Raw genomic sequence first — 13,518 nt, forward strand, 5'->3', positions numbered from 1 at the left:
GCCCCCCCCCCCAAAGCAGCAGAGATGGATGTGGGAAGAAGACAGATGGAAGAGGTTAACAAAATTTTTGTACAGCAGGGTTACACTAGGTCAACACACTGAAGAACCTTTCTACTTAATAAAGGTTCAACACCTACCATTTCTTTTTTCACTTTTCTTTTGTTCTCAGAGTTTATTTTGGACAGCAAGAAATAAAGTAAGAGAAAGAGGGTATTAAATTCATCTTGAATGGAATGCAATTGCACCGTTCTTTCCAAGTGAGGTGTGAAAGCTTTTAACCTTGAGTCCCCAGCAGTAGATAAAACATCACTCAGGGCTCCTCTGTCCAACCCGTATGTTACACCTCACCTTCCCCCCTGTGCAGAACATTATTCCTCCTGAACGGAGCAGTATCCGCTTACAGGCAGCGCTACTCGGAGGAAAAAAGAAAAGTTTGCCTCTCCTTCCCCCCCCCCCAAAAAAAGGCCATTTTGTTCATCCAGATGTTGTACAAAATGGCACGGCCGCTCCGCTCGAGGGGGGACGGGCCTCCCACCCCGGCGGGCCCGGCGGGGCGGTGGCGGCCCCCGCCCGGCCCCCGGCGGCTCCGAGGCCAATGGGCGGCGGGGCGGCGGCGGCCGCCTCCCCCCGCCCAGCCCGCCCTATATAGCGCCCGGGCGGCGCCGCCGTCCCGTCCGTCGGGCTGTCCGTGCCGAGCCGAGCCGTGCCGAGCCCAGCCGTGCCAGGATGCCGGGCCGCACCGTGTGGCGGCTGGCGCTGCTCGCCCTCTGCCTGGGGGCCGCGGCGGCGGGGGGACCTCGCCGCGGAGCCGGCGGCAAGAGCCGGCGGCAGGCGCAGACCCAAACCACGTCGGTGCCGCAGGGCACCCCCGCGCAGGGCAAGCGTGAGTACCGCCCGCGGGCAGGGCAGGGCAGGGCAGGGCGCGGGCCGTGCCGCGGGAGCTCCGGTGGCCCCGGGAGGCTTCGTGTGCCCCCCCGCGCTCGCCCTCGGCTCGGCGGGACCCGCACACGTGTGCGCTCCGCGCCCCTTCCCTCCCGGCTGCCGCCCGCGGTAACACCGAACTTTGCCTTCTCTTCCCCCTCTGCATCCCCCTCCTCCTCCTCCTCTCCCCCCAGAGACTTGCTATGACAATGGAAGGTACTATCAGATAAACCAGCAGTGGGAGCGCATCTACCTGGGAAACACGCTGGTCTGTACCTGCTACGGTGGGAGCCGAGGGTTCAACTGCGAGAGCAAGCCCGAACGTAAGTTGGTGGCCCCTTTTGTCTGCGTCGAGACCCCGGCATGGCTTTTGGTGCCGAGTAAGCTAAGCCTTGTACGAGTTAGAGCTGGCAGCCTGGGTTTTCTGCTGAAGTTCGGTGCTTAGGGTCAGTAATGGGATCTACACTCAATTACACTGAAGATCTGGCTTGGGATTTTAAGAAATGCTTTTCATTAGTGATGGGCCTGCCACCAGAATCCTGAGCCAAACATCACTCATCTCTCTGGAGGATTGGATCTAAACATTAATTTTGGAGCCAAACCTCTTCTTTATAATGAACTGAACTGACTCCTGGACTCGCACGGGGAAGTTCAAATCTGGAGTCACTTTGCAGCTCTGGCTCTGCGCTGTTTGATTGCTTCACCCCAACTTTTCATAGCTGTGCGGTGTCGTCAGCTTGTTTAAAAATATTTCAGCTTACAACTTTCCACAGCCCCCCGGCCGTGCTGTGAGCTTTCTATAATTGAGTGTAAAATGAGATTGTTTAGTCTGTGCAGAAAAAGTTTAGGTAACAGAAAGAAGTTGAAATGCGAGGTCTGCTGGAGGATGCGTCTCTCCAGGATACGGTGTAGTTCAGACTATCAGATGCAATCTATCTGTATTTATTGGTCTGAAGCCACTGGTTTGCCATAATTTCTTTATGCTGCTATGGAGGTAGAAGAGAGAAAAACTGGTTCCTGGCTGATAGTGTTCATGTAAGACAGATGGGAGCGTCCCAGCCATCTGTTTTGCAGGGCTCGTGTGCTGCCTGCCTCAGGGCTGGAGTGTTTTAAGGAGTACTCAGTCCTCCATAAAAGAGGGTTCAGTATAACTTTACTTCCACTGCAGAGATTCCCAAGTTTTAGAGTTTCAAAGTCCAATAGCAAGTTTTTCTTTATGACACAGTGAACTTTATCTGTCCAGTAGTGAAGAAAGTTGTGCTGTTGCAGATCTTGAGTCCAGTGGCAGCACTGGCATTCTGTAGTCACTTACTCATGCACAAGTGTGAACAATTCACAATTAGTGAACTTTGCTGTTGACTTTGGTGGGACTGCTGCAGAATTTGGGATTAATACACTCATTTTTTGCCAGGTCAGAACAAAGAGGATTAGCATGACAAAGCACACAGCTTCCAGGGGATGTTTGTTCCCTCCTGTCTTCTGTGCTGTTGGCTTCAAGCAGCTGGGATTGATCCTTTTCACAGGCATTCCTGTGAAGTGCCATGCAGCAACTTCTGGCTCACTGGGGGAGGGAAGAAAAGGTTATTCAGCATCAGGGGGACCTTGAGAAGGCAAATTTCACCCAACTTCCTCTGTGCTGCTTTATCCCAGGAAGAAAAAGGAGACTGATAGGTGTTTTTCCACAGGAAAAAAAAGGAGTATCTGTGCTTGGAGGCGAGGAATGTGTGTTGCTCTTGACTGTACATGTTACTGGTGTGGTTACATGAAGCTGATTTTTTGGTTGTTTTTTTTTCCCCCCCCTCACAGCTGAAGAGACTTGCTTTGACAAATACACGGGATCCACTTACCGAGTAGGGGAGACCTACGAGCGCCCCAAGGACTCCATGATCTGGGACTGTACTTGCATTGGAGCTGGACGTGGGAGAATCAGCTGCACCATTGCCAGTATGTAACTAAAAGCCTATTACTAGAGCTATTGTTCCTTGGTGTCATATTTTCCAGAGCAATATGCACAATATTCCCAGTGCCTATTAGCTAGAGAGTTGCAGGGGAGGTTGATCCAAAGCCTGTCAGGATTTTGGAGCTGAAAGTCCTTGCCCCATGTACACACACTTGCACAAGCAAATTCCTCTTTTAAGAGGTCAAGTGCTATGTGTAAAAACATAGGCCAAATATTACTGTTAGTGTCCAGCCACACAGGTTAGTGCATTTACTACGTACAAGAGCGTGTTACATCTTCACAGGCACACCTTTGAAAGTAGTTTTTCTGACTGGAAAAAAGAATGAGGGTCTGCTCTGCAGCTGCTGATACACCATCAGCATTAATGGGACTACTCAGAATAAATGATAATAAATAAATGCCACCCGAGGGTCAGTCCTCCATCCTCCAGAAATGTCATCCAACACTTGTCCATAAGGGAACTGGGATTGGATATCCAGACAGCAGCCTAATGTGTTTCTGCAATTCCTTTTTCACTACCCTGAGCCATACTTTCCTTTTGATCTTCCCTTACTTCCCTTGGTCCTTTCTCCCCAGATCCCCTTTCACGTCTCTGTCTGGAAATCCTTTCCTTATTGAGTCACTGGATTGTTCACAATTTCCCTTCAGTTCATAATTACACTTTCTATGAGCACAGATGAAGATCACTGTGTCAGGATTTCTAGGCTGAGATTTCAAAGTCTCTGAGGCACCTTTTGAGAAAAGTCTTGTTCTTGTAAGTGTCCAGTTTCTTGTTTAAGACACACATGCTGATCCTATAGTAGTGTTGCCACAGAGGACTTGAAAAACCAGCCATCATTGCAGCATGGGAAAAAAATAATGCATTGAATCTAACAAGTAGAGCTGGAGCCCTTCTGAATTTAATGGTGTGTTATTGGGCAGGGATGATAAGTGTTGTAAGAAAAGAAAGAGTCAGGAAATTGCAAACAAAGGAGCAGTCTCGTTTCCTCATCATCAGCCTGGTTTAGAGCTCACTGGAGAGTCTCACTGACTGCAACTGGCTTTGAATCAATCTTCGGAGCTCCTAGATTCCCTGCTTTCATAAATGAGCCCACAAAACATTTTAGTGGCTCCTAATAAAGTTATGGGGGTTTTGTTTGTTTGTTTTTGGGTTTTTGTTTGGTTTGTTTGTTTGTTTTTTTCCCGTGGAAGAAGACCCTCTGTTTGCAAACGGCCCTCACTGTGTTTCCCTCCCTCACACCAAGCACCTCCTTATACTCCCCATGATGGCCTGGCCACCGTGCCCCTCATGGATGGCCACAGAGAAGCCCGAGTGGCATCACCGCTAATAAAATGGAGGCAAACCCTTCCTCACCAGCCCTCAGCCTGGGAGAGGGGTGTGAGGGAGAAACAGCACCTCCTCAGGTCCCGACATTCCCATTTCACCAGCCAGGTTTCAGATGTGGTTTGGAACGTGGAGGGGGTTAGCTGAAAGGAGAGAACAGGGCCTGGGAGGCAAAGAAAATGGCGGTGCCAGGGGAAAAAATGGCGAGTGCTGTTTGACAGGGTGATACAGGAGGCGGCCACAGCCTGTCCGCCTCCTTCTCCTTGCCTCCCTCCTGCCCAGCTGCCCCTGGCCAGGTGGCCCTTACCTGGTCCCCGCCATGCTGTCCCCGGTGTGTCCCTCACCTGAGCTCCCCTCTCTCCCTCCACAGATCGCTGCCATGAGGGCGGCCAGTCCTACAAGATCGGCGACACCTGGCGCAGGCCTCACGAGACGGGCGGGTACATGCTGGAGTGTGTGTGCCTGGGCAACGGGAAGGGCGAGTGGACCTGCAAGCCTGTGGGTAAGTGGCTGTTCCCTCCTTCTCCCTCAGCACAGTCAAGGGTGCGTGGCCCCTTCCTCCTTGTCTCTCCTGAGGCATCCCCATGTGGGAATGCCCTGGGTGGGCTCTGATCCCCTTCCCTCTCACAGCTGAGCGATGCTACGACAACACGGCCGGGACGTCCTATGTGGTGGGAGAGACCTGGGAGAAGCCATACCAGGGCTGGATGATGGTGGACTGCACCTGCCTGGGTGAGGGCAGCGGCCGCATCACCTGCACCTCCAGAAGTAAGTGCCAGCCTGGCAACTGCCAGCTACTCCGTTTTATTTGTTTATTTTTCATTGATTTTTCTTATTTATTGCTTCGTCTGCCCTGTGCAAAGGACAGTAGTTTTTTTTGTTTGGTCCACAAAATGGCAGAGAGTTTACCTAGTAGCTCCACTTCTGTGTTTTTAAGGAGCCTCCTGAGGGACAGTTAGGTGCTTTTAAAGATTCCATTCCTATTCCATCAGCACGATCTGCCGGATTAAAATAGTGTATTTTTTTCCTCTATTACTGTTTGATTTGTATTAGCTAAACCAGGGTTTGTTTTGTCTGCTCTACCCTTTCACCTGTCAGTTCTCCTCCCTCCCCTGTTTGCAGCACAGGTGATTTTTTCCCCCCCCCTAGGTTTTTGCATCACTGAGGGACATTACCGTAAATATTCCATTATATTTGTATTTGCAAAGCAAACAGGGCTTTTAAAATCCAAAATCTTGCTGGTTTATTGACCTTCTGTTCCAGTTCTGTTAGGAGCAAGCTCTGTGGTGGAGCTATCTCTGTTTTATACCAGTTGTCTCAAGAAAATTTAACTTTGTACCTTATACTTTGGTTATGCAAAGTTTGAGAAACTCCTCTGGAGCCTTTCAATTGCCTCATATTCAGTTGCCTCAAGGTACACAAATAATGGTTTTCTGCTGATATAAACAGCAGACCTGTAAAGAACTGAAACACTGAGGAGGGTTGGGATTAATACTGAAGATCTGGAGAGACTTGGTCAAGAAATAAGCAATAAAAGTCAAACCAGCCTTGACAATGTTAAATCTGTTAAAAACACATGGGGAAAAAAATCATTAACTGTCAAATGGGAATGAATAAAACAGAGTGTGTTGTTTGTGAATTTTGGAGGAGTTATTATTACTAATAAAATGTATTTGGCAGTAGCTTTCTTGCCATAACTCAGTCTACCCTGTTGTATTGTAGGGGAAATTGCAATATAATGACCTGTTCATTTTTCATTTTGTTTTCCAATTGCAATCAAATAGGGAAATTCAAATTTATACATATAAAATGATACCTGTAGCCCATGAAGTGGCATTACACTTCAGTGTGTGCTGATGTTGTTTATCTTTTACAGCCAGGATTTTCCAGAATCACAGCTGGTTTCTTGGGAGACATTTCAGCTTTTTGTTGTCTAACTTGAGAAAAGTGTCCTTAAGACAGGTTTTTTACACATTTGCTAAATGACATGATGAGGAAAACCTGAATAAATGAAATTAGTGAGGAATACATCACCAATTTACCATTCTTCTGGCAAATACTAAATTTTTTGGTCGCTTTAGCACTGCAAATTACTAACATATTTTCTACATTCATATTCTGTCCCATGTGCTCTCTCAGCAATCTGGCTTAATGTGTATGTCCTTCCATAGTTCTTCATAAATCCATGTTCATTGATCCATGATTATATTTGAGCCACTGTATCAAGTTTCCCTTGAACAAGTAGGTAAAAACGTTGTAATGGAAGAAGAGCTGGTTAATCCACGTGGATCTGGCATCCAGACAAAAGTAGTTTGTTGTGCTGTCCTTTGAACCCATTTACTCAATTCGTTGGGGGCTGTGGGTTACTAGAGACAACAGGGAGATTTAGAAAGTCCAGTGTTCTGGTGTGGCATGAGCAGCTTATATCAACCTTACTGCAGCTTCATGCATACTTCTGTTGGAAGAAATGGAATTTAACTTACTGCCCTCAAACAGGTTTTGGTTTCTTCCAGCTGAAAGAGAGCCCTGAACTGTGTGTAGTATGAAATGACCCAGCTAAAAGACTTCTATTTTCAAAAACAACACCACTAAAAGAAGGAATAGAAGGACATGAAAACAAGTTTTAAGCTGTAAAGGTCTATGATAGACAGAATGGGTTTAAAATGGCTTTTAAACAACTACCTGGAATGTTTTCAATATAGAGCATGGTTTTTCACATCGATTTGGAACACAGCTTACCATGTTCTCACTGGGAATGTTATGATGCTCATTTTGGCAATGGCTCCAAAGTGAAAGTGCAGTTCTGGAAATAAATGGGAAATTTCCCATAGGCCAAAGCACCAGGACTTTCAGGTGCTCTCAGCCTGTGCAGTTTAGTGCAGGCTTTAGTGCATCTAGGGCTTGTAACAGATGGCTACAGAAAATGCAGTGAGTTTCAATAAACTCCCACTTGTGTGATAGATGGTGGTTCAGTGCTAGAAACTGCCAGGTGAAGACAGTCCTGTGCAGACAGAGCTAACAGGCACGTTCCTTACACAGATCGGTGCAACGACCACGACACCAAGACCTCGTACAGAATTGGAGACAACTGGAGCAAGAAGGATAACCGTGGGAACCTCCTTCAGTGCGTCTGCACCGGCAACGGCAGAGGGGAGTGGAAATGCGAGAGACACACGTCCCTGCACACCACCAGCACTGGTGAGTGGGACACCGTGGCACCAAATGTAGGGAAAGGGACACCTTTTGAATGGCTAGGACCTGGGGTTGAGTTGTTCCATCCTAATTTAGGTAGGTAATTGTCTGGGAAAGGTCAGGAACAAAGAGGGTCAGAGTTCAGGAGATGCTCCTTGTTTGTGTGTGTGGAGACAAGATTAGTTCATACCTTGGTTTTGTGCACAAATGGGGCTTGCACATGCAGATGGGATTCCTTGCACACTCACAATGCAGTAAATCACAGCTAGGGCCCTGCATCCATAGGAATTATCTTTGTCTTGGAGGCATGGCACTCCCAAGTTAATGTTTGAACTTTATGTATTCGCCTCAGGGTAACTCTCCTGAAATGTCCTTAATTTAAATCCCCCAGGACCATCTGGTTTCTTTGACATGATAAATACACCTACTAATGGCTGAGCTTTAAAAACCAAAAAATGTCAAGGAATGTATACAGTGCTATTTGATACATGTACATGAGATAGTTTGTAATTCTGGTATGAAATATTACCTGGTTTATAGATAGCATATTTTTCGTGCCCAAGGTTTAAGCGCTCAGCTTCTAAATTCTTTTTTTGTCATTTTAAGTATCTAGATTTCTTATCAGTGAGTGCAATGTAAAACTTGTCTTTTCCTGCAGTACCTGCAGTAAATTTCTCTTGGTAAATGACCTTTGGCTGTTTGGTACCAGCAGGTTAACTTCAAGCTCTCATATGGTCTAAACTTCACAATGCACAACACTTCGAGGGTGCCAGTGTTTTGTTTCCATTATTATTTTGCCTATTTCAGCAGAGCTGAATTTGTGGAGGTTCCTGTGGGAATCATTAACAAAAATTTACATGATGTAGACAACAGGCCTCTGACTCAAAGTTTTTGGCATGTTATTTGTAACAATAGTGAGAGAAAAAGCTTAAAAATTCCAGAGTAAACGAATACATTTGTAGTTTGGGGTTTTTTTCAATAAAAAATTCAACATTAATCCTTTTTGCCTTACCTTCCTAATTCCATGGTAATTTTTCATTGCCTTGTCACTGATTTTGGTTTTTCTATTTTACATTTCCTTCAACTCAATTTTTTTTACTTTTTCCAAATAAATGGCTTCTAAACAATCACTGTGAAAAGCAATTTCTAAATCCTCTCTAAGGCCACTCCACAGTGTTGGAAATTAGAGGCTATCATTAACAGAAAGGGGAGTCGTTCTTCTAATTTTGAAGTTTGCAAAGTGGAATAATTAAAACGTGTCTCGGGACGCCAAGAGGGTTGTGCCTTCCATCTGAGGGAGCACCTGAGGGTTTTTTTTATTTTTATCCCAGCATTTAACTGAGGCATTCTGCTCCTCCGCTTCACATCCCACCCTCTCCCTTCTCTCCCCTGCCCTGCAGGATCCGGCTCTCCCAGCTTCACCAACGTGCAGACCGCGCTGTACCAGCCCCAGCCCCAGCAGCCGCAGCCTCAGCCCTACGGGCAGTGCATCACTGACAACGGCGTGGTCTACTCTGTGGGCATGCAGTGGCTCAAGACACAAGGCAGCCAGCAAATGCTCTGCACCTGCCTGGGCAACGGAGTCAGCTGCCAGGAGATAGGTATGACTTTGTGTTGGGAGCCTGTCCAGCCCAGTGAGGGCTTTAGGACTCGTGCCCCCGTGTGTCATCTGAAGAAATGCTGGAGAAGTGGTTGGTTTGGTTATCTAAAGCCTGCTTCTCTGGGGCTGTAATGTTTCCCATTGAGTTATATATAACTTTGTGAGGGAAAACAGAGCCCTCGGGGAGCAGCATTAATAACTTTATTCGAATGGAGCTGCAATAATGTATGTTCAGAAAAGAATGTAAAAGAATGACACAGCTGTGGAGTCAAGTCGTCTGTTGGTGTGTGTTGGCCCGGGTCCATGGCAGTCAGTGTGGGTTCCCAGCAGCCAGCGACTTGGCCCAGAGGGGCTGTTGCTGTTTTAGAGCCCTGAGATTTGGGGGATTACTTTAAACCAGAGTCTAATGCTGTGATTTGCTTGTTTTAAAGCTGTGACCCAGACGTACGGTGGCAATTCTGATGGAGAGCCCTGTGTTCTGCCCTTCACCTACGACGGAAGGACCTTCTATTCCTGCACCACCGAGGGCCGCACAGATGGGCACCTCTGGTGCAGCACCACTTCCAACTTCGAGCAGGACAGGAGATACTCCTTCTGTACCGAGCAGAATGGTGAGTGCTTCTCAGGGGATCTTCACATCCACGTGACCCTTGTGTAGAGATGGAGGAGCAGAGAAAATAGGAACAGACTGCCTGACCAGTTCCAGCAGTCTGGAGGGACTCTGAGCTTGCCTCACAGCAGGGCAGTGCTAGGAATGGAGGGCTGCCTGGTGACAAAGCCCTTGTGTGCTCTTGGCATCTTTGGAGGGTGCTCAGGGTGCTGCAGGTATACCCTTTGAGTCCTGTTCTCTCTCCTCTGAGCTGTCCTTAGAAAGGGAGTACCTGGTCAGGGTGGAGCTTTGATCTAAAGGATGCTTGGACTTTGGCTTTGTTTGGATGACTTGCTTAGGGCAATGCCCATATTAGGCTGTGAAGAGGAGGATATCCATGGAGTACAGTTTGTGCAGTCCTGTCGCTCCCTCCATCCTGGCTATCTAGCCAGGCTGCCATATATAGCAGTGATCTTAATGTGATTTGTGGTCTCTGATCAAGGGCTGGGGCATGACTAATGCAGCAGCATTCCCTCTTGTCTGTGCATGGTCAGCATTCCCTTCCCAGCACGGATCTACCTGTGTGGTTGCATTTCCTGGAAAGCCTGTCAGGCATCCATGGAACAGTATCCAGGCAGCTTCTCTGGGGTCTGACCCTGCAGAGAATTTTTCATGTTGCCACACGAAAATGCCACTGCTTATACTGCACAGACCTTGGTTAAAAATTCTGTTCTACTTCAGTTGTTTTTTTCCTGAAAAAGTCAAGCCTTTCTCTGCAGCACATATAATATTCTTTCCTTTTTTAAAAAAATAAACAAACAAAGAAAACCCCAAAAACACTGTCTCTGTCCACACACACATTCTTGTTTTAGTGAGGCTACTTGTGATACACTGTGGGAAAAGAGAAATGTTAATATAAAAAAAACCTCAGTAAATGCCTCCTTGTTTCCCGTTATTTGTAAAGCAGGGTTGCTCAAGAGGTGATTAGTTCAGGTAGATTACAGACCTCTTTCCACTGCTGCTTGCAAAACATGAAGCTTCCAGCCTGCAGAGAGGTTTTGGCTCGTCCTGTTGTACATAACTGAGCTGTAACCCTTCCCTGAGGGCAGAGGTTTTCCTCAGGGCCCAAGGGAAATAGCCCCAGTGAGGTGATACAGGTATGCTGGGAACTGTGAGTGCATTTCATTCCCTAGGCCTTGGGACAAAGGGTCTGCAAAGCTACATCCCAAACACAGTCAGCTTTGGTTTTCCCTGGTCCCCAGGAATTCCCATGGCTGACTCTGCAGCTCCTTCTGAAGCAATGCTTGAACTGAACTGACCTTGTGCAAGGCTTATGTTTCCAGATCTGAATTAACTAAAGCCAAGAAAAGAGGCCTGTGCATAACACACAGGGTGCACATGGGGAAAAAATAGTGCTAGTGGCTTTTTTTTTTTTCCCAAGCTCTCCCATGCCTGCTAGGGGAGAGTGCAGGCTTCATCTGCAGCTGTTTTCTTTTCACTTTTGTACAGTTTTGGTGCAGACACGGGGTGGCAACTCCAATGGTGCTCTGTGCCACTTCCCCTTCCTGTACAACAACCGCAACTACACTGACTGCACGTCTGAGGGCCGGAGGGACAACATGAAGTGGTGCGGGACCACCGAGAACTACGACGCCGACCAGAAGTTTGGGTTCTGCCCCATGGCTGGTAAGGCTGAGAGCCACAAGGGGATTGGACTGAAGTGCTCTGTGCACGTGAGGTTTTTATCTGGCACCTGCCAAAGCTTTTCCCTCATAGCTCATCGTTTCCTCCTGGCTGACCTGTGGTTAGGAGTAAGTCTGGAATTATGATATCAGTGTGTTAACCCTGAAAATGGTAATAAAAGACTGTGGTCCATTCTGACCCTCAGTGCTCATCTCTCTGGTGTCAGCAGGGGACATGTGGGATGGAATGTGACTCCCAGTTCTGAAATGAAAGGCCCTTGGTTAACTGATGGTAATGTAGAATCTGAGTCCCTAAACAGCTTGTGGAACACAGAGTTCTTCAAATGGCCGAGTTCATAGGAAGGCATGTGTGGAACAAGAACTGATTCTTTCACATGGCACCCCTTGGACATGGTACAGGAACTATTTCTAGTAGCTTTCAAATGAGAATTAAAATGAATCAGGCCCTGCAGGGGATCTGCACTTAGAGAATGTCATTACCCAGCAAAAATACTATTCCAAGTTGAGGGAATACCTAAAGCTTCCTGGTTAAGATCAGAAACCACTGCATGGTGTGAAGGGGCATTGCAGATGGTCTCAGCCCTCAAGATCTTGTTAATCCTTGCCATGTAAAATATCCTGTTGCTTTCCACCCACCCAGCCCATGAAGAAATCTGCACAACCAACGACGGCGTCATGTACCGTGTTGGGGACCAGTGGGACAAGCAGCACGACATGGGCCACATGATGAGATGTACTTGTGTTGGAAATGGCCGTGGAGAGTGGACCTGCATTGCCTATTCCCAGCTCAGAGGTACTGATTTGCATGTTGATATGACCACTTTAGTCTAAGGGGAGCAGTGGGACAAAGGGGTATTCTTTTCCATCGTTCTGAGTTTGAGCCCTTGCTCAAGAGCTGTGTATTATCAAGCTTTTCTTGTGAGAAGGGAATTAGAGGAGCTGTGAAGTTCCTGCCGTGTTTGTGTTGGGAAAGTGTATTCCAATCTTTGCAAACTAACAAGCAGAGGCAAACCTTGATTAGCTTGATCAGTAGATATCTCTCCCTTCTTTTTTCTACCTTAAGGAATTGGCATTGCTGTGACTTAATGGAGAGCTCAGTAGAAGCACCTTCCCCCCTCAAGAGCAGACAAAACTCCAGACTAGTCTGAAGTCTGAATGCAGAACCTTTCTGTTTTATTGTTCTGCTCTGAAATTTTCAATTCCTTTGTGCTGGATTAGCCCTTTGCTGGCTAATCTGTATGAAAAGTTGGCAGCAAAGCACTGAGATTGCTCTTATTTATTTACTTATTTGTATGAGTGGTCCAAGTGGAGAAGTGCTTAAGCAATACCAAAAAAAGAAGACTTAAAAGCACAGACATTTGATCATCCTACAGCTAGCTCACAGCATTGGCTTCGTGTCTGGAAAAGGCAGGGGGGTTGCTGTCAAGCAGCCAAGAAAGGACTCTTAACACCACTGCTGAAATGGGATATAATTTATAGGGAAAGGCTCACCCAAGGGCTTTGGAAGGGATTTTTTAAATGTGTTTCCTTCAGAACAGTCGGAAAGGCACTGCTCAAAGTTCTGCTCCGTGGAACTCCTTTTTCCACTTACACAGCTGGTTCTCTGCAGTTTCCTTCTGGAATTAAAGGGGTCTTTCTTGATGAGGAGAGTAGAGATGCTTTGTTTTTTCAAGAGGCAAAGGTTATCTAAGTAGAGCTGTTTAAACACAGCAACCAGACCTTGGCGCCCACAGGAGAGTCTGAGCACTCTTTGGTTTATCCTGAGGCTGTGCCCATGGTGTGGGAAAGTGTGGTGGGGAATGAAAAAGCCTGGACTCGCATCCCCGGGGTCAGATGGTCTGGGATTGACTCCGGAACTGAACTTGGGTCTCTTGGGTCCCTGTTAACAAAACAACATGCTTCTGGGGTGGTTTGCATGTTTGCTTTGTCTTTCTGCTCCTGCTGTGATTAGACTGGCATTAGGAATTCTGGGCCAGATCCCACACTGACATTGAATCTCACAGACTGATACCATTGTACTTAAACAGGGGGTCTGGTTCCTGTATTTTGAAGGAAGAGCAGAGTAATAGACAGCAGTAGCATCTTGTGCGTGTAATAGATCTGCTCCTGCCTTCTGATTGCTACAAAGTGGAGCAAAGATACCCAACAGAATAACATCACAAGAATGCTTGTACTTCTTCATGCTGCCTTCATGAATTGGGAGAAGCCGTGTTCTCTTTGTGCAGTTCC

The 13,518-nt window shown here is 47.1% G+C and overlaps 1 protein-coding gene across 6 annotated transcripts in view; it reads left to right on the top strand.

Moving 5' to 3' along the window:
- Positions 1-702: 702 nt before the first annotated feature.
- The window catches only part of FN1 (fibronectin 1), a 52,805-nt gene continuing 39,989 nt past the window's right edge, over positions 703-13,518 (top strand). For all 6 annotated transcript variants that reach the window (XM_027890356.1, XM_027890360.1, XM_027890355.1 and 3 more), the window contains exons 1-10: positions 703-883; positions 1,116-1,244; positions 2,728-2,865; positions 4,576-4,707; positions 4,836-4,973; positions 7,245-7,403; positions 8,798-8,998; positions 9,429-9,608; positions 11,096-11,272; positions 11,930-12,082. In XM_027890356.1, the coding sequence (XP_027746157.1) occupies positions 727-883; positions 1,116-1,244; positions 2,728-2,865; positions 4,576-4,707; positions 4,836-4,973; positions 7,245-7,403; positions 8,798-8,998; positions 9,429-9,608; positions 11,096-11,272; positions 11,930-12,082 (1,564 nt within the window). In that variant the 5' untranslated portion in view covers positions 703-726. The remainder of the gene's footprint in view (positions 884-1,115; positions 1,245-2,727; positions 2,866-4,575; positions 4,708-4,835; positions 4,974-7,244; positions 7,404-8,797; positions 8,999-9,428; positions 9,609-11,095; positions 11,273-11,929; positions 12,083-13,518) is intronic.

The sequence above is a fragment of the Empidonax traillii genome, unplaced genomic scaffold (assembly GCF_003031625.1).
Source record: "Empidonax traillii isolate 1590-97213 ecotype Southwest subspecies unplaced genomic scaffold, ASM303162v1 scaffold284:size1552100, whole genome shotgun sequence".
Lineage (NCBI taxonomy): Eukaryota > Metazoa > Chordata > Aves > Passeriformes > Tyrannidae > Empidonax > Empidonax traillii.